Here is a 20,960-nt window from a genome sequence, read left to right as displayed (position 1 = left end):
TTGTGTGTGTTTTTTTTTTTTTTGTGTGTGTGGGGGGGGTTTTTTGGTTGTGGTTTTTTTTGTTTTTGTTTTTTTTTTTTTTTTTTTTTTTGTTTTTTTTTTTTGGGGGTTTTTTTTCTGTTTTGCAAATTTGGAAAGGCAAGGTTGAATAATATATCCTGTTCCATTCAGGACAATTTTGGAGGAACCAGACATAAAGCCCCAGAAACCTCAGACCTTTTATTCCAAAGTCCTTCACGTGACATCCCTGTCCCCACAGGAGGGTGGTAGGAAGCCCTGTTTCCTGCTGCTCTGTGTAGAGGCTGGAGCACAGGGGCCATAAGCTGTGGGGCTGTGAGCGTGGCCATGGCACAGCTGGCTTTGCAGGAGCAGTGTCCTCAGGGACAGCACAACCGGCCACCCCTGCTTGGCCCGGCCGGGCTGGGTAGCACATGCCTTTGTAAGCAGGGCAGAGTCCTTAAAACAGAAACAGAACGCTTGTGTAACATGTAGACAAATAATTTTTTTTTTCCTTTTGTTTTCTCTCTTAAATGTCTTGTCAGAGATTTTCTTTGCTGGTGGGAAGAGATGTCTGATCCAGCTCCTTTGATTTTCCCCTGCTGCCGTGGAGCATAGTTTGGGGCCTGAGCACAGACTAGCTCCATTGCCTCCTGTAAGTGTCGCTAGCATCCAGAGGAACTGACTGTTTTTCAAAGGAAGAGGGATGCTGCACTGGAAAGGGCAGAGTATAAGCATTATTTAAAGAAAATAGTGGAGCTTGATCAGCCTCAGTTTTAAAGAGCTCATCGAGGGTGCTGTACAGCATCCTTTTAAAAGTTCAGCCTCTTCCTTTGCTTGCAAAGACCAAAATGGGGATGCTTGTCCAGACATAACAGTATATGCCTGAGTGTTTTCACAAGAAATGTCTAGATCATTAAATATAATAGGTCTCAGCTGCAGTTTTGATCACTGAAGCATGCACACAATTCATCACAGCAAATTAGGTACGTCTTTGTAACTTATCTTTCTGCAATTTGCTGGCACTTCTAGAGAGCTGAAACTTATATTGGATGTGCTGCAGAAGCCATTTCAGATAAAATATTCTGTGTTTATTGTTGAAGAACAAGGATTCCCTAATAACAAAAACATGGAGCAGTGTATATTTCTGCTCCTGCATCTTGCAGAACCAGCAATAGTACCAGTAGAGATCCCCAGCCACATTCATTATTTATATATTTCAGTGAATTTCTTGTCTGCAGTAAAAGAGATATAAGCTTCAACATCAGTCTGTGCCAAATTCTATGCTACAGCCCATTCAGAAACCTGAGGCAGCCGTGGTTCTCAATCATTACACAGCCCATTTATCTGATTGGAGTTTTGTCCTCTCTGCCTTGCTGAAATGTTGCGTGTTCTTTAAAAGCTGAGTTTGACCTTTGGAAAGAAAAGGCATTTGCTATTTTAATTTTAGGGTTTTTTTAGAGAGAACCTGAGCCTACTTAAATGGAAATTGGCATTGAAAAGCAGCAGAGTTATTGAAAAGCATTTACTTTATTACTAGAAGAGAACAGACGCTAGTGGACTCAAAAATTACATTTCAATGGACTCATCAGTTTCAGTCACTAGTTAGTCTGTGAACAGATGGATATATTTGTAACAGTTAACATGAATTTATACCCTGGAATTTTACATTTGCCCTAAGAGCACTGCTATCTTAGCTGCTGCCTTAGTTGAAGGGTTTGGAGATTCATTTTATTTTTCAGAAAAAAAGCTATGTTTGTTTCTAATTGCAAAGATTTCTTACATCATAGAAATCGCCTCAGCTTTCAGAAATGTGAATGATATACAGCTTCTGTATAAGGAAAATGTTGTGAAAGAATCCCCAGTACAGCTGCTGCAGAAAAAATAAACATCTCGGCCTAAACCTAAATAAACCCCTGTGGACTGAGAAAGTAATTTTCAATAACCAGATATTTTTAACTCTGTGTGTGAAGGTACTAATCACAGTCACCTGTATTTGCATCTAGGGTCTGCCACAGTCTAATTGCTTGTCTCTTTCCACTCCTGCCCCCCTAAATTTTAAGGCTTCTGGTTAACTGAGCAATGCATTAAGCACTCCATCTCCAAAACAGAAAGAAATACTGCCCTAGCCTCTACCATGTGGCATCTTTAGGTTTCAGGGATTTCGTTTAAATCTGAAATTTATGTCTAGGAGAAATAAATTATTAGATTGTAAAAGCAGCTGGGGAGGGAGTAAATATAGTCTCTTTTGTCCTCTATATCATTTCCCCAGGAAGATAATAAATGTGTGGCAAGCGTCTCGTGTTTCCTCTGTCATACAAATGTTGTGTGTGTGCTGTATTTCAGATGTGAAGCCTAGACTCCAGACAGGAAATCCTGGAGTGATACTGTACTGCTGTTGCCTACTGCTGTGGTGCTGGTGGAGGCCCCATCACTTTTACTGCTTAAAAAGAATTTGAAAAATAATTTCATGAAGAAATTTAAAAGCCCTTGTGTGTAGCCCTGATTTCCAGAGTAAGAGATTTAGGGTGTAATCATAGGGTGTATCTCCTAAGCCAGAGAAAGGCAGCAGGAGCAGCAGCCCTGGCTGCTGGAGAGAGCTGAGGACAGGGGTCCTGCCCTGTGACCCCATCCCAAGGGCCAGTTTTCCCAGGGGGATTTTAAAGATCATAAGAGAGATTCTTGTTAATTCCTCCCTGCCTTACCTGTTCTCATTCTTCTGTGAGGTCAGATGCATGGAGCAAGCATGATGAGTGGCCAGAAAAAAAATTAGGATTGAGAACAGCAAAAGGATAAGGAATTGTTAGAAAGTCAGTGATCTACTTGCTTTTCTGTACCGGGCTGTGTGTATAGGGTTGTCACTGCCTGCACCTCCATGCTCCTGTCAGGAAGGCTGTTAGTATTCTCAGTCCAGCCCATCTCAGGGATCTGAAAACAAGCCTGGAACAGCCTTGCTGTTTGCTCCTTCTGTTGTTCCTTCCAGAGAAGTACATTCAATCATACACTGTTTTTGCCTAATTATACCTTGCTTTAACATCGTATTTTGAGAGTAGTTTTATACCTCCCTTTGACCAGAAGAAAAAGGAAAAACAATTTAGAATACAGTTTCTTTTCATGTTGTTCTTTTCATGTTCTTCTTATGTGAAATGAGAAGGGGATGGGAGTGTTTGGTGCAGGGTTGGGTGCACATGTGCAATGACCTGACCTGGGCAGTAACCACCAGTTGATGGATTGTTAATGTTCCCTTCATGTTTCATGTTAATGGAATAACTTACGAGCCACCAAACTGTCTGTCCTCAGTGAGGTGATGGGGCTTTGTTGGAAAAATCTAGATGATAGAGTGAGATGGTACGTGCTGATGGGACCAGTGTAGAGACAGCTCGTGGCTCTGTGCAGGGTCAGCTTGGGTTCAGCGAGGCTCTGTCACCCCAACTCTGTGTGAGCCAGACCAGATTTGGCAGCAGCAGTCCTGAGCTTCTCACTCAGCTGTGCTTGAGCTGATGCACTGTGGAGTGTGTTGTGTGTCTTCTGTGCCACATCCTGGGCAGGCAGGATGGACACCCTGAGGTCACCTCCATGCAGAGCCTGTCCCAGAACCCCATTGCCTTTGCTTTGCACCAAGCAGGAATGGCCAAAGCAGTGCCCACACTGTGCCAGCCCTGGGGGAGAGCTCCTGCCTGACCACCCAGCCTCCTCATTTGTTTCTGCTGCACAGTTAAACCTGAATAAATTGCCATGGGCATTGAGGTTTGGCGTATTTGTCATCGGTGCGTTACATTATTGTGTCTCCAAAAGGAGCAGTGAGGTTGTTTAGAACATATTTACTTTAAATATATAAATAATAATAATAATAAATAATATAAATAAATACTTCTGCATTTAGAAAAATGTGTCCTCCTTTGGGGCTGGCACATGCTCTTAGTCTTTGCATGAAATCAGAATTGTTTAAGATGTGGCATCTTGCTGTTTAAAAGGCAGACTTTCCTGAGACAGGTGACACTGTTGTAATGGAGTAGCAATGGCTGGAAAATCCCATTTAACCCAGTTGTTTTGCACACATACCATAGCAATGTTGATTTGCTGGTTTTGTCCTATGATGTCTTGGAGGAAATGGCTCATGTTGGTGATATTTTGACCCCCCTTTTACTTACAAGAACAAATTGGGCATGGCTCTTTCACACCCCTAGCTCCTCCAGGGTTAATTCCTTGTGGCAGTGGGCAGTGGACTAAGCACAGCCCTGTCTGCAGATTTCTGCTCTGCTGGTGGCATCTACACTAATGGGGCAGCATGTAAAGCACTTCTGTAACTATGGCCTTGCTATTTTATAGCAGAGCTGCTTGCATTGGAGGATTTTTTCCCCTTTTGAAATTAGAAACCAGCAATAACAACCATTATGTCCAAGGCAACAGGTCGCTGACCAGCCGTTTTGTCAGCACGAGCAGTGTGTGGGTGCCACGTGACAGGAATATTTATCTGCCCTTAAGAAAAGTGTATCCATAACACAAGGCAATACAATTTGTCCAATGAGTATTCCATTAGATGGAATTTTACTTTAGTTGCTCCTTCTTAAAGGAATTAGTGGTTGAAGGGCTGTGGTCCTGCTGCAGGCAGGTGCTGCTTGTGTCGTCTGGCTGTCCACACTTGCTTATTTAGCCCAAGGAACTTGGTTCAGCTGCAGCTCCCATCATTCAGTGGAGGATGTTGCCTAAATTATGAATGTGAGACCTGCCCCTGTTAGTTTGCTTTAAAATTCACCATTAAGACAGAAACCTGTCCTTAATACCAGGAATACCTAGCTGGTGCTGAGGAAAAAACCAACAAAAAGTAATCAGATGGTGTTCAGTGACCCTTGCCATACCAAAGAACAGCAGAGCAAGTTTTAGGTTCAACTCTCAATTTCCTGCCTTTTGTTGATTTCTATTCCCATGGAAAAATCCCTCAGTGAAGCTTTGCCCTATGCATTTTAACTTCTAAAGGTGCTATGTAAAGTGTTTCGCTCTTGCTTTAAGTATTTTTTGAAAAGACACCATCCTGGTCCTATAATAAAGACCCAATCAAGAATCATTTGGTGTTTAGAGAAGGCACACCGTGTTCCACAATGATGATTCCAGCCTTCACAGAAGTGAACAATTAACTGGTTTATGCGGAATGATTTACCTTAGATCAAGGAGGGATTAATGAGATAAGATTTGGATTGGTTTCTAAGAAATCATCAATTTCATGCTTTTGAGAGGAAAACCTAAGAAAGATTCCTGGAAAATGGTTTACCTCTTGAAAATTATTTTGAAACTTTGCTTCCCTGAGTAGGACCTGTAAGTAGATTGGAAACAGGTCAGCACTGGGGTGTGCATTGGGGTTTTTGGTGTAGTATACAGGCAAAGGAGTGTCCCTGTGAGCAGGAAATGCTTTCTCTGATTACTGTAGCTTAGGTTTGAAAACAGACTGGAGGTGGGTGTTTGCATTCTCGAGGACAGCTTTGGAGGGTCACTTCAAAGCTGGGCACAGGGCATTCGTGCTGCTGCATGCTGGGTTTGTGACATGTCATGGAGGAGCAGGGGTGGCCGTGACCCCGAGCGACTGTGGGACCAGCTTCCCAGGAAAACATGGACTGAGCAAGCCCAGGTTAAAACAGCACCACTGGCAGCAGAGCACTGTGCTGGATCCTGCAAACCATTTTCTGCTCTAGGGATCAGAAATGGCTCTGGAATCCAGACAGGAAGTAACAGTGGGGCTAAGGAAGGAGTGAAGGTATTCTAAAAGTATTACGGTTTCATGCACTTCTGACAACAGTAATTTGTCCCTCTTACTTTATATTTAGGAAGTGTAAGGTTCTTCCCTTCTTATTTTTGATCTTGTGCATGGTATGCTGGAGACTACAAGGATGCTGATAAATTTGCATTTCTGAGTGAAATTCTCAGGAGCGTGTGGTCCCTCAGGACAGGTATTATTAGCTCCTTGTTTTTATTGGGTGCCTCAGTGAATCACGGTGTGTTTACAGCTAGTTTCTCTAACAGAAGACTCTGGTTATCTCTTAATAATGTATTCCTCTGTGGTTTTTATTTCCAAAGTGCTGTGGTAAGGAGATTTTCCGAAAGGCTTCAGTTTGCTTTTGTACTTCAGCATTTTACCCAGTGTTTTTGGAAGAAGTGTATACACTTTTCGGTGAGGCATTTAATAGAATACAAGAGGCTATGCCAGGCTTAGGTTGTGCTTGGAGTTCACTTGTAATAGGCTCAACTAGGTTTATTCTGAGTTTTAGAGAAGAATAGAGATGGCAGATCTAGAAGACTGATGATACAAAATTATTAGTCTCAAGTGGAAAGGGTAAAGCATGTTAGGTGAGTTTTCAAAGTCTGATTAGGACTAAACAACCTGAATTAGAAGACCAATTAAATTCATAAATCATCTAATAATTCTTAGTGAGTATGAGAAGAAGCTGGCGCTGGGAAAAATAACTCCAAGAAAGGTATTTGTATAGAAAGTTAATTTTTCAAACCAGAGTAAGTCAGAAGCACCTATCAAAATTCAAGAATGGATTCCAATGGGCAGAAGCAGTGTAGTAAGGCGCTGGAGCCGAGGCAGTGCGGCGCTGGGTGCTGCAGCCGCCCCAGTGCAGAACAAAGGCCGGCCGGGGCTCAGCCGGGTTCTGCACACCCACACCCGCACCGGCAGCTGCGGAGGAACGCGCCGGCCGCGGAAAAAGAGTTACTAAAAAAAAAGCAGTCAGCATTTAGGCAGTCACGTGTGGAACGGCTTTCCCCCACCGTAAATGTTAGGAATTCCGAACCTTCCCTTGGATGGCAGATGAAGTGCAGGGTCCCGGTGACCGGAGGAGCCGGGCAGGTTTCTGGGGGGGGCTGAGGGGGTCCCCCGGGTGAGCAGGCACTGTGGGAGGCTGCTCATCCTCCCCAGTGGGTACAGAAACCCCAGGGGCAGCTCAGTCCTGGCACAGATGAGTGTTCCTGTGTCCCAGTACCAGTGAAAGGTGCGTTACCCCTGGAGTAAGCACGTGCAAGCATCAGAGTAACTCAAAAGCAGCTATTTCCATTGGAAACGGGCAACTTCGCTTTTCAGTCGACAACAAACCTCCAGGCATATTTTCTTAGACACTCAAAATGATTTTTTTTTTCCTGGTTCAATAACTTGTAAAGGACAGCTTTCTACCTGCATTTGTTGAAGTGCCATCTCAAAGTGTGCTGACACAGGGACTGACTGACAAATGGCAAGTTATCAGATGCTCAGAGATGAAGGAAGCCGTAACACAGGCAGCCATTGCCTTTCACAAAGGATGTGCCACCTTTCGTTTGCCTCTACCTCCATTTCAAGGGACTCTTCAAATAAAGAAGGGACATGTGAACCTGTCTTGCCTGACAATTTTTTTTTTTATTGCATACCATGATAACTTGGAGTTTTCATTCGTTACAAGCATTTTATGTAGTGGGTGAAACACCAAGGGAAAAGAAAGCGCTGCCTGAAAAACTATGATCTAAACATATAAATGTCACTGCATAAGTTACCTGAAACAACTGGAAGGGCAATTAACACCTGGTTTTATGGGAAACATTGGTTACCACTATCAGTTTTAATGAAGTGTATTAACTAAATTGTGTTCTGAGTATTCATTCAGCCCTGTTTATGGCACGCTCTTGAGTACATTTACTGTTTGTCAGAAGTGCAAACTAGTGAACATATGAGGCTTTAAGACAGGCCATCTGTTAGTCTTAGACCCTTGGATAATTGTCAAACAGTTCTAAAAATAAGCACATACAAACTGCAAGGGGGTGCAAAGGTGATTTTTCTTTAGAGTCTGATAGCAAAGGGAAAGTAGAAACCAGAAATTAAAATTAAAAATAAACAATTTCATCCTGTAAAGCAAGCTTGCTCTTCTTTCTTTTCCACTTTCTCTTTCCTTTCCCACCATCCTCCTCCAGTGTGTCTTTTTTTATTAATTTTTTTTCTTCTTGCTCTTCTGGGTCATGGCATCCCTTGAATGCCTCTCCAGTTTAGGATTAGAGCAGCTCCAATTTAAGGCTCACAGCTTTCTGTAGAGAGCATAATCTCCAATGGCTAAAGCAAGGGTCATCTTGTGTCCTCTGCCTAAAGTAATCCCTTTATAAAGTCAAGGCATAAAGATATCTATCTTTATGGATTGCTGTTAAAGGGAAATAGTACCTATGCACATACATGTGTGTGCTTATGGATGTGTAATGAGTAATAACGGCTGAGAGATTTATTTTTGGACCAGTTTGAATTGAAAAGATGCAAAACATTGAAAAAAGATTGCTACAGATGGTATTTCATAAATATTTAGACACTCTAGCTTCTGTTTGTAGCAATTTGGAGGTTTTGTTTTGTCTTTTTATATATATATGTTCAAATGTGAGACAAACCTTTGCTTCAAGTCAATGCCTGAATCTGAGGTTTAGTTTTTGTCTGGCAAGCTGTGCATTTTGGCAGTCAGTGGAGGCATCACTTCTCTTGTTTCCAAGCCCTGCTCTGTAAAGGGAAAAGGAGAGAGAATGGGGAGGAGGAGACACAGTCCCAGTGCTCCCCAGCCATGACCCCGATCTCTGGGCTTAGAATCAGACAGTGCCTGAAGGGGCGATAGAAACCTGAACAGAGGTGGGGAGAGGCAGAAAGAAACTACCTGGGCTCTTACCTAGGTCTGGAGGACCCCCCACACCCTGAGAAAAAATATTGGGATTAATAGGTCACCCAATGGCTAATTACCAGTTAATTTTCATGTTGGCTGATGGTCACATGAATATATTATCTCCATAATTCTTACTGAAATTATTTGAGGACTGGTTTCTGTTCATTTCATTGGCCTTTGGAAGGGGAGAGAGGCTTTGTAGCCTTTCATCAGAGTCCCAGTCTCTGTGTAACACTGCAAAAGGCATATGAATTTCACCTGAGGGTGGGGGCATCACCAGCCTTGTTAGGCCATTTCTTAACCTTTGTATAACATATAGTTTTTTAGGGGTATGTGCTCATGCACATAGACAGTGTATTTCTAAATGGCTGATAGAAAACGTCTAAATCCATAACAGATGCACAATGGCACTGTAGACTGGATGTGTTATGGCCCCAAACCATTATCACACCCCTCACAGTTGCATTTTATTTTTTTCACCTGCTCCTGTGTAGTACACCTGTGACTTGTTGGCAGTGAGTGTCGTTGCAGTGTGGGAGACTCCCAGCTTGACTGCCTGGCTTGGAGCTTTACTCCATCATGTGCTGCTTTTTGTGTGTGTTTTTTCTCTCGATCTTTATATAGCTTGTAAGGGTTCTTTGAACTGTTGTAAGTGATCATCTTTCAAGCCTGATGCTTTCCTTCTTGACACAGAGCTCTGAAAATGGAGATTGTCATGCCAGTGTTTTCATAATCATGCATGTAAGAAAACAGAGAAATACTCATTGTGGATGTCCTGCAGAAATGGCTTGATCTGCATCCAGAGGGCAGGCAGGGGGTGTCTCCAGGGAAGATCTGGAGAGCAATCAATATCTACATGGACAATAATTAACCATTCTTTGAAATCTTTTTATTTCCTGCAAAACCCATCACCCAGTTCCTTGATCACAGACACTTCCGTAAATGGTTCATCTGGGGATTGTGCAGCCAGTAGAAAATTCCACTTAAACACTGCAACAGCCCCAAGACGTGGGGTAGTTGCATTTTTCCCAGTGACATAGCTAATGGAATTGCTATCCATCTTGCATGATTATTAAGAAGAGATTTTCCAACCTTATCCTATAAATAAGCTGTGACTTACTTGATCTTGACAGGTGACTTAGTGCTGCTGTAGAGTTTTCCAGCTGCAATAATGTCTCAGAATGATGTATTCAGTGGGGTATCAGCTGTGAGCTGTGTGTAAACCAGGGGGTCTAACAGGAGTTGGGAAGAACCATTTTTCCTGTTCAGCTTCCAAATGATGTCGTGCCTCCTGCTGGCCCCAGACGGGCACGTGTATGGATGGCCTTGGAGCTGGTAGGCATGTGCACACACACAGGAGTGTTCCTGGAGGGCCTGCATTTTTGTGGCTGCTCTGTCTTCCTCTGGAAACCACCGTTATTTTTTTTTTTTCTCTAACTATAATTTCTGGAGTTGAAAAATCACACCCGAGCTGTTTTCAGCCAGCCCACCCTCCTGCTGGAAAGGTGGGTGAAGCTTCCTTAGGCTGCTTAGGTAGCAGCACTCCTGTAGTATCACGTTTCAAAACACTTGCTTCCTTCTGGTCTTTATGATTTCCTTCTGCTGCCTGGAACAGCCCAGTGACTCCACTGGGGTCAAAACTGTTCCTACTAAGGCACAGGGCATTCTTAATACTTGATTTTCAATTGCTCCAAAAGTCTGGTCAGCCAGGGGAATTTTCTGTGTCTGGGCACACAAAAGAGTGCCTAATAAAGGTATTTGAAAAACCATGGGTCAAATACAGAAAACGCATGTGTGAGAGAACAGACATAAGCCCTGAATGGGTGAGATGCTTTCTAACATCTGCAGAGCGCAATTCCAATGAGCTGCAGATGCATGGGGTACAGGGAGTAGAAGCAAGAAGATAAGAAATGACAATTGTTAGTAATAGGAGACAAGTTGCCAGACTATTTTTTCAGAAGACGTGTTTTGAAATACATTTTAGTATGCGAGAAACCTATATGGGTGGCAGAGGATAGATATAAAGAGGTTCTCATGGGGCTTTCAAATACACACAGTGGTGGTAATTTAGCCTTCACCCAGTGTTCACCAGCACCTGGGCGTGCAGGATTTGGCATTTGTGGCCATGGCTTGAGCAGGATCTGCTCAGAAAGGCAGGGGAAGGATGCAGAGCACACAGGCTCGTGTCCATAGGCATCACAGACCTGTTTGTGAGGCCCTGTGTAAAACATGGCTCTATCTCTTTACTGCATGGTCGAGGCACTAGCCAGCATATTGATTGTCAATAATGCATGCACAGGGAATAAATGGTACATTCCCAAGATACTAAGACAAAATCAAGATTTGCATATGAAAAATGTAATTTTTAGACTCCTAGCCCTATGGCACAGCTGATTTCTCAGCTCCTGCCTGACCCAGCTCTAAATGGCTGCAGTATTTGAGTACAATCTGTTTGTTCCTTTGACAAATTCTGAACCCAAACCCAGTGTATTTCTTGTATTGGGAATGTTCAGAACATGTTATTAGCTGATGTTTGAGGAGGGAGGGCTCACAAAAAAAAGCTTCATTATCAGATTTAGAGCCACATACCATTCCTTTATTGACCTGCCTGGTGTAATCAATGCAGCAGCCACACAAGTTTGAAATCATGTTCCCTGACTGTAGGCTGTGCATCATGCATCCAGTGCTGATTGTGCATTATCTTTTAAATGACACTGCCTAACTAAGTATGGATTTGTCTACCACAAATAGCCCTTCTTTCAATTTGAAGATGGTAAACCTTTTGGGTTTTTTATTGGTATTCAGGATGACCTAAAAATAGAACTGCAATGAAGTGCACAAGGAATGGCCATTGTTAAAATGCTGAGGAGTGTGTGAGCACAGAGGAGCCTGTGTATTCTTTCACATTTTCATGCTTCCCCAGCTAGGTTTAGTGGGCAAGCTTCTTGTCAGTGCTGCTATTGTGTGTGCAGGACTCCATCCATCCTCCTCCATAAAGTCATTGTTAGACTTGAGAATAACATCCAGCACTGCAAAGGTCACGCCTTCTTAAGGCCAGGAAAATTTCCATGTATATCAAAGGAAAAAGCCATTGAATTTTGTGTTTGGTGGTGTTAAATTAACAGCAAAGCAGTTCCAGCTGTCAATTCACAAATTTCTGATTTGTGGTTCTGCATATTCAGTGTCACAGGCAGGGGTGTGCTGAGAGGGCCGGTGCTATGCTGAAGCAGTGACTTTATGATTTCCCCAGCTGGTATTTCGTTCGCAAGGGCTCCATCCGCGGTGCTGCCCCGCTCCCGCCGCCCGGGCCGGCTCCGCGCGGAGCCCAGGGCCCGGCCCGGCAGCGCCGGGAACTCCGGCCGTGGTTCGGGAACTCAGCAGCGCTTCTGACACCTGGTGGTCGTGCTTTGGGAGTGCGCGGGCCAGAAACGCTCCTGCTCCGCCGCAAACGGGGTCACCGCCGCCGGCCCGCACCGCCCCGCCGCCCATCAGCTCTTTCCACGGGCGATTTCCATCGGGGAGATGTCATTTCTGGATAAAGCGGGGGATTGCTCTTTTATCCTGATCAGGATGTAGCTGTGGATAGCGTAGAAGGAGCAGATGATTTATGAAAAGTTAAAATATCTTACTTTATTTTAAAGCTTCATCACTGTAAATAAATAATTAGATTCAAAATTCATTTTGTGTTTAAAAACTTATTCTTCAAGCTGGCGGACTTGCCCGGCTCTGTTATTAGGCAGATGGAGACTAGGGAAATTGCTTAGGCTTGAAATAGCACAAATGAATTTTTATATTTGGGGATGCTGGGGACTCAGCTCAAGAAAACCTCACCATGAACCACTTCTCTAGTTGCTCAAATAATTGGATAATCATACAAATAAAGCTAAGCTTATGTGTAAGACTGGGGTTTTAGTCAGAACACAAAATGTAGGTGAATCAGTACTGCTCTAAAAATACGCTTCCGAGGTTGGCTCCACAATTTATTGGCTCCTACGCAAAATGGCAAGACAGGTCAGCATCCTCTGATGTGAGATACTGTGATGACATTGAGGCTATTACAAATCTACCAAAAAGGAAAAAAGGGAACAAAAGATACTCTAAACTGCTGAAAGAAATGTGTAGAGAAAAGTATATTCTTTAAAGAGATTTAACTTCTGGGTTAAATGTCCAGCCTTTTTTCTGCTGGGAATATTACCCTGGTGCCTGAGCTGGCGGTTCAGCTGTTATTGCCGAAGTATTTCTTGGACTGAGAAGTGTGTGTCACAATCTGGTGTCTCTTGCTGCCAGTACTTGCACCCGGTATGAGTGAGAATAAAAGAATAAAATATGGCAAGGGTTCCCTCACGATTCAGATTTTTATTTTTTTTAATTGTTACAGTGAAGGGAATCCCTAAAGACATTTTTTTGCCCATGAAGTTACCATTTTCTTTATATATATTGAAAGGAGAAAAAAAAAAAGGGAACCTTCATGACTATACTTGGCTTGTAGCAATTTTTTTTCTAAGTTCATGCCAGCATTAACAGATCTGTCAGAACAAAGCAAATATGTCATATTGGCAGCTGTTACTTATGAGTACTTTTTCTTTATTGCATTTTGTTTTGTAATAATTGAGAAGCTTTTATGTTGAGCTCTGCATAAATGGTACTGAGTGGGAGGGTATGGGCATGCTTTCTATTATTCTGCCCCTCATGCATGTCTCCTTTTTTCGTCTTTCCAGAACCACACATTGAGCCAGCACGCACAGTGAGCCACTGGCACTACAGGACACCTCTCTGCAGAAGACTTGACGGTGGCACAGTGGGGAGGACCATTTGAACATTACATCCAATCAAAGTGTCATTTGCAACCCAGATGTAAAACTCTAATGATTTGGCCATGAGGCGCTGCTATTATAAGCAGCTGGAAATGAATATTAATGGAAGAGATTAAAAGTATTCCATGCTCAGTATTTTTTATTGTCCTGCTTCAGCTAGTGTACTTTAGAGCTTCTGCTTCTGACTGAATTTATAGTGTTAGATAAATCTGCTTTGATGCTGTTGCCCTTTGTTGCTTCTTGTATTATATTGATAGTTAAAGATTAGGTGTGATTTTTTTCTTTTTTTGTTAACTGCTTTTTAATTGCAATTTTAGGTAACTGTGCATTGTGATGTGATTGCTTGGCTATTGTCTGAATATTTCTTTTTAATTTTTTAATTAAAGACTAATGCTTTGATTGGATTTGCCAGTTCACCGGACAGTGATTAAAACTATGTAATGAATATAATCGGTTTCAGTGCAACTGGATGGTCTGCTTTATAAATGTGACTTAATCTGATTGCAATAACTAGTACAGTTCAATAAAGGGAATACATGAGCTTAGCGTCAGAGCTTGTCTGTCTGTCAGTGCCCCCTGCATTGCTGCTGCTGCTGCTGCTGGGGTGGCTGAATCTCAGTGATCACTCACCTGATGGCACAGAGCACTCTGCAGCCCAGGAGGAGGGAAAGCAAAAGCCATGGTTCTGTGTCTGGTATTGTGTTTGCTTCTGGATGTACCTCCCTGGCTCCACGGTAGGTTGAGGTGAGGTAAGAACATGTACTATAAAAAGGTATTGCTAGCTTATAATAGTCATTAATATTTTAAAATTTTCAGCAAGAATAGAAGAACCAGACCTATAGCTGCCTTGCCCATATCTCCGTGCTTCTTTGTTTCAATACAAAAATTAATTTTCTGCATTGTATACAAATGCACAGATATTGGATCAGGCCTTGCAGACCGTGGTAGGAGGCTGCATATTTTACCCACCCCAGACCCCCAGGTATTGTAGCTCTGTGTAAATGCCAACAGAGCCAATTGCCAGGCTTTCTTCTACTCTTTTTAAACTTATCTTATGGTAAAGAGGTCAGGTAAACAGTCATTTTAAGGACCATGGACACCTCTGGAAAGTTAGAAAGATGTAGTTCTCCTGGTGTCTCCAGCTTGAATGAATCATAACCATCATAACTATTCAGCAGTTATGACAGCTGAAATGATGTGGTTACCCATTCCCACAAAGTACAAGGTTTTGGCATGGGAACATGCACAGTCTGAGCCTTTCAAAATCGCTGCACTGAACTAGAGCACAACTGGTTGTCACTGGGCCATGTCTGGGCTAGGAGCACGTAAGTGATATTTTGCAGGAGATATGTTTTCATGGACATATAGTCAATGCCTAAATTAGTTTATACAGTGAGCTTTTTTACAAGTGCAAGGGTGGCACAGCTTGTTGATGCGGCAGCCCATGTTTAGATCCCTGCTGATGTTGATAGTCCTGTTGCACACACACAGTTCCTTCAGAGCAGTAAGGGAAGGCAACAATGGAAGTACAACTTTGGGCACAACTGAAGTAGGGTCATCTTTACAGCAGGAAGCACCAGAGCAGGCCTAACTTAAGAACAGTTACAACTTTCTCAAAAAATAAAAAAAAAGGAAGAATGTCCTGTTGGAGAGAAAGGATAGATGGTTTTTATTCTGCTGAAATAGCATTACATGAACAGTCAGAGTTTAGGATCAATGTGGCTTGTGATAAATTTATGAATCCTAATACAACAAAACCAGGAATGGCTTTTCTTCATTCCAAAGAGGACAGTTCCATTTGCATCTAGATTATTCTTAGCTCACTGTTTCTTCATCAGCATCATACTGAAATGATCTGTTTCTAGAAAAGAGTGTTAACTTTCAACCTGACTATTTCTCTCTAAACCACAGAAGAGATGTTTACAGGCTGAAAAATTAGTTAATGAAATCGCCAATTCATTATTCCTTTTCATAATAGAAGCATGTTCCTAACTCAATTGTACTACTTTAATATGGGAAATGGAAAAGTGTCTTGCAGTACAGGCTCATAGACATGCCTTTGCAAAAAAAGCTGGCAATGTACAGCAGCTGCTGTAGAAAGAGCTCATGTGCCATTTTCTCCGTGCCAAAAGAAAAGGTAGCAGGTTCTTACAATGGAGATATTGAAAAAGGAGGCTCTTTGCCTGACACTGGTTTGAAATTATATTGGATCACTTCTAGGCAAGCCTTCAGAAATGAAAAAGATGTAGGTTTCTATCTTCAGGAAAAGGTACTGCATTGTGAGTCCCAAGAGTTGAACTGATGTTTCCATGCAGCTCGGAGAGCTGCCTTAGTAGTGCTGTACTGAAACACATGCCTTTGTCTGAGCATCTCCCTGCTGACTAGTTAAAAGTAGGTGCGTAGTCACTGTGCTGAGATGGGGAACTCCCCACGCAGGGATCCTGTTTGGGAGCTGCATATATTCCCCATGTTAGTGGAAAGGTGGGTGTGGGTCAGGGTGCTGGGAACCTGCTCAGCCCAGCAGTGCCAAGCAGTGCTTAAGCTCATGTTTCATCTGTCCCGAACCCTGACCATGGGCAGGAGTAGAATAAAGGGATAGTTTGGTTTTGCACCTGGCCTTTGAGAGGTATGTGTAGGCACACAGTTTGTGGTGATTGGGATGGGGCTGGGCCCAGCCTCATCCCCAGTGGGCACAGCTGTGAGAAGCAGGTGAGCAGCACTGACAGCAAAGAGCCAGGGAGTGCCCAGGGGCACTGACCAACCACAAAGGGAACAGAGGGCACACAGGGGCAATGCATCAACGTGAGGGTATAAAAGGTGGGGCTAAAGAACAAGAAGGGCAGACACTTGCTGCCTTCTGAAGTGGCATGTTGTTATTGTGTATGGGTGAATGCTTAACGCCTTCTGGTATTGTTTGGTGCTACTCTTGTGTATTGTGGCTGTCTTGACTGTGGCATGTGCTGTGACAGGTAAGAGGCTCCAAAGCACAAGTGAGGGCTGTGGTCCTGCTCCATCTTCTTCATCCCTTTTGGCATGTGAGCCTCACTCATGAGCAGCCCAAGTCAGGTTGGAGAAAGGGGCTGGATTATGCTCCCAGATCTAGGAAAAATGAGCTGTGGTCCTCTTCTGCTCTTACAGTGTTTGGGTAATATTTGAATGCCAATGGACCAATGCCATTTCTTAAAAATGTTTATTTCCTAAGACCACATAGGCAAATGTGCCTACTTGCCATGAATCTACTGGGTTATTTTGTGGTATTTTTGAGATAACCAGGCCCATATGAACAGTCATCATTGCATGGCAAGGGATGGTGCTGTCTTGAAAACTGCTTTTTTAGGGGCCAAAGAAATCCAGTTTAGGGTGTGGGGCTGAAAGCTACTGCAAAGAAGCAGAGGGAGAGCTGCCTACTACTCTGTTCCTGCCATGGAGCTGTATCTGCGGCACACTGGACACCTGCAGCTCACAGAGGTGGTCCTTAGCCTATGCCAGGGTGCAGAACTGGTGTCTGACCCTGTTTTCCAGGGCCTGGAGCCTTGCCAGGCAGGGCTCTAGGGGCAGAGCTCTGCAGCACAACGTGGGCCCTTTGTCTGGTGCTTCCTGTGCTGCTGGTGCCACTGGGGAGCAGGAGCAGAGCAGCCCTGCACTGGTACAAAACAGCTTTGCTGCCATAGTTGCAATCACACCAGGGAGTGCTTTGCCAGGGTAGTATATAGTTCCTGTATCCGTTAAAAGCTCCTAGGGAAAACAGAGCCTAACTGCAGGTGGAAAAAAGATAATATCACAGCTTCTGGTACATGTCTGAGGTTTCACCCCCTTTTTCTTAGTGGCCAAGAAGTGCTGCTGAAGGCATTTGGAAAGCAGTCAGAAGTGTTGGCTCCAAGGGCAGCTATATTTCAATAGCTATGACACACTGAAAACAGGCTGGAGAGCCTTTCCATAATCCCTGTGATGTTTCCCTGCCTGTCTGTGTAACTTGCAGCTCCTGTGTGGTAGTGGTGCAGACAGGCACTGGCACAGGCTGTTCAAGGTGTGGGTGACATGGATCACTCACAGGTAAGTGCTGAAATTCTGGCTGAGGATGGGCTTTAGGCAAAATGTCACTTTATGATTCAAGTAGCATTAGGACAAGTATAGTGTTGGAGTTCATTAATAATTCTAAATCTGTAATGAAATGTCATACAGACAGTTTAATATCTTCATGTTTAGAAAAATACTGAACTATAAATTCATATAAGCACTAGATTAACAAAGGACTTGTATTTGTAGCAGTCTACCCTACCAGCCCTGATGCACTGAACAATCTTTGCCTTTAGCTTCACTATGTACCCACACATCCAAAAGACATGGAGATACTTAGTCAAGAAGCAGCAACCAGCACCTATTATCCATGTAGGCAGCTTTACACATTTGTATTCTTGTCAGCACTTGTTTATTTTCTTGTCTGATCTGTCACCTTCAGCAAGGGATCGCCACGTTTGGTCAGGTGTTTAGCCAATTGCCTCCCAGAAGAAAGACAAAAGACATTTGAGGACCATTTGAGGGAGTGGGCAACTGATCACCTTGTGCTGAACATGTTTGAGTGGATTGGGCAAGATCACCCTACTGAGGAAAAGTCAGGGAGCTAAGGGATGTGTCCCTCCATAACTGTACTGCCCTCCCAGTGGAGTTAATGAAAATTCCACCCTGTGAATCTGCACATTGCGTGTCCAAAGTGTACAAGTTACTCTGTCTGACCAATGTCTAAGAGTAGACTGGGGTTTGGTGTGTTTATCAGGCTTTTAATGTGTAAATCACTCTCTGGTATGAACAGCGAAGATTTTTTGCCTGGTCTGCGAAGCAGCCTGTTTTGGCCCACACCCTAAAGGTTTCTGCAATCCTCTTTCCTCCAGAAGCATCGTCTAAGTTTGTCTGAGGTGCAAGAGGGCAGGGGTGCCATGTCCCTGTGGAATGTTGTCAGGGATCAGCCGGGGCAAGAACAGCTCCTGCAAGTGCTGTCCTGGCTGAGAGCATGTGAGCCCAACATGCGTATGGCCGCAGAAACCCAGATGGTGGGAGCTGCTGCAGCCACGGGGCTTTGGAGCTGATTGGAGCATGGTGTGCTCTTCATTGCTTTGTCTTTTTTTCTCATTTCTGCCCCTTGTGAGATGCTTTGTTCTTAGTTTTGTCTGTTTTTATTACATTGCTGTTGTCCTAAGAACTGTAAGGTCCCTCTCCTGCAAACAGAAGGATATGACTTTTGATCTGTGTATTTGTGAATTATTGTTACTTTCCTGACAAAAAGGAACACCAAGCAGCATTCTGGCAGATTAGGTGACAGAGGGAGACAGGAGGTGTCCAAATGAGAAACACCGAGCACCCTGAGAGAGAGACAAGACGTTGACTGATCACCACTCAGGCCGCTCCAGAGCGCGGTGCGCGGTGCCCTGCGAGCCAGCTCCGTTTAACCATCCGAAATTGCCTTTTTCTGCGGAAAAAAGCGGCACGTTCCCCTGTGCATGCCAGGAGGAGGGGCCGGGGCCAGCCTTGTGCGGTGCTGCCCCTCTCGGGCCCCGCTCGGCCGGCCTGCCCATGCCCGCGGCGCTGCCCGCTGCTCGCCGCGGCTGTCCCCTGCCTTCTGCGTCCTTCTGCCATCCGCGGCCATCTGCGGCCCCATTGTCACCGCGGCGGGGGCCGCTCCCACACGGCCCCATTGTCACCGCGGCGGGGGCCGCTCCCACACGGCCCCATTGTCACCGCGCGGGGCCGCGCCTCGGCCTCCCCTCACGGCGGGGGCGCTGCTGAGGCGCTTCGGGGCGGCTCCTTGGATTTTGTACATGGGAACTTTCTGTTTTCTGGGGCGGGTGAGCTCCGTGCTGGACGCGAGCTGCCGGGGGCAGAGGCAGACGGGCTCGGGCAGCGCTCGGCTCTGGGGGGTTTTGCCACCCTGTGACAGCTGTGGGTGTCACAGCTGCCCTGTGAGAACCGTCACGCTTCAATCCTGCTTCTGAGTGCTTTAGGGACATCAATGCCCCCGGGTAAGGTGATGCTGTGACAGCGTTATCACAGTTTCCACACTTGGCTCCCAACTGCTTTGTCTGTCTTTACAGCACAGTGCCGTCAACCTGCTCTGGCAGGTTGGAGAGGCAGTGCTGGGTAGTACTGAACTGTGGGAGAATGTACACACCAGCTTTCCTGGATTTTGCTTCTGATGTTCCCAAGTACGTGTTGGCGTTAAAGCCCTCTACAGCACTGATGGTATCCTCAAAAAGAAGGGACTAGAGAGTTAGTGAGTGCATGGTAGCTCTCTGTGTGAGAAATCCTTCTAGATGAGGCATCATCTCTTGAAAAAACCTTTAGCCCCAAAATCTTTTTTTGAACTAAAAAAAAAAAAAAAAAATTGTCTGTGTCTTAAGTTTTACATGACTGGAACAGATGCCTGGCTGCCCGTGTGATCCTTCTCTAGCAACAAATGAGTGAGCAAAACAAGCCCTCCAAGCTGCATGTGCAGAAGCTGTGTCCCCGAGGTGCTGGGGTCTTCCTCACCAAGCCTTTAATTTAAAGGAAAGGGAGAGAGAAAAAACTTTTTTTTCCCCCCCTTGGTTGGGAGCAATGCAATAAATAAGTGCATCTTCTTCCAGCTGCAATTTATAGGCACTGTTCTTCAAGAAATTTGCTTCTATGCATGAAAGCTATAAATACAGATGCCATTTGCAAAAGATACTGCTTCTTCTGTACGTTTTCTGGTTTACTCAAGGTATGTCAGTGTAAGCCTGTGATGAAGAGAAGATTAAGGAAGTGTGCAAATGAGCTCAGCTAATGCTTTTGTAATGGTGCTAAATGGTCAAGAGCTTCCATTAGCCTAGGTAGGAGAAACAATTTGGGTTGCTAAATTAGTAAGACAGAGTTTCATCCAAAGTAGAACCCAGAAACATTTGTTTTCATGATGGTCTTGTGACTTAAGAGTTGATCAGCTGTAGCATAATTCCCAATAGATATGCAATGTCATTATATGTTGTATTACAGTGTATAGCCTCAAAAGCTTAAACACTGAGACCTGGAAGATGAAACCTTGATTAAAGTCAGAATAAGGTCTCATATACAGAGAGTGGAAAGAAAAGTGGATAGTCAAAAAGGAGAAGGTGGGCAACACCTGATTTGTGTCAGAGCCAGTGGATGCAGTGCATGAGTTTAAATAGTTTTGCCTCTGTCTTTCTAATTGCCTTGATCACGTCTGTGATGATCCCAAGAATATTAGTCTTTAAATAAAACCCCATCTTCCACTTTGCTTTCAGTGCTGAAGCTGAGGGGATGTGTGGGTGCAAGCACAGGGCCAGGAAAGCTCTCTGCTGAGCGGAGCCATGTCCATGATTTCCTGGCTGCTGTAGGTTTATACCACCTGTTCTGTTGCTAGGTAAACCCAGAGTTTTGGTGATGACCCTCTGTCGTGTGCAAGTCTCATCTGATCCCTTGCTACCTGGGTTATTTTTTTTTCAAAGTCCAGGGGTCTCTTTTTGCT

The 20,960-nt window shown here is 44.2% G+C and overlaps 1 protein-coding gene across 3 annotated transcripts in view; it reads left to right on the top strand.

The window, feature by feature from the left end:
* ZNF423 (zinc finger protein 423) overlaps positions 1-14,016 on the top strand; it is a 226,139-nt gene extending 212,123 nt beyond the window's left edge. For all 3 annotated transcript variants that reach the window (XM_053953064.1, XM_053953063.1, XM_053953066.1), the window contains one exon: positions 13,370-14,016. In XM_053953064.1, the coding sequence (XP_053809039.1) occupies positions 13,370-13,399 (30 nt within the window). In that variant the 3' untranslated portion in view covers positions 13,400-14,016. The remainder of the gene's footprint in view (positions 1-13,369) is intronic.
* The last annotated feature ends 6,944 nt before the right edge of the window (positions 14,017-20,960 follow it).

This window comes from Vidua chalybeata, chromosome 11 (genome assembly GCF_026979565.1).
Source record: "Vidua chalybeata isolate OUT-0048 chromosome 11, bVidCha1 merged haplotype, whole genome shotgun sequence".
Lineage (NCBI taxonomy): Eukaryota > Metazoa > Chordata > Aves > Passeriformes > Viduidae > Vidua > Vidua chalybeata.
Note: the sequence above shows the minus strand (reverse complement) of the source record. Positions and strands in the feature narration are given on the sequence as shown.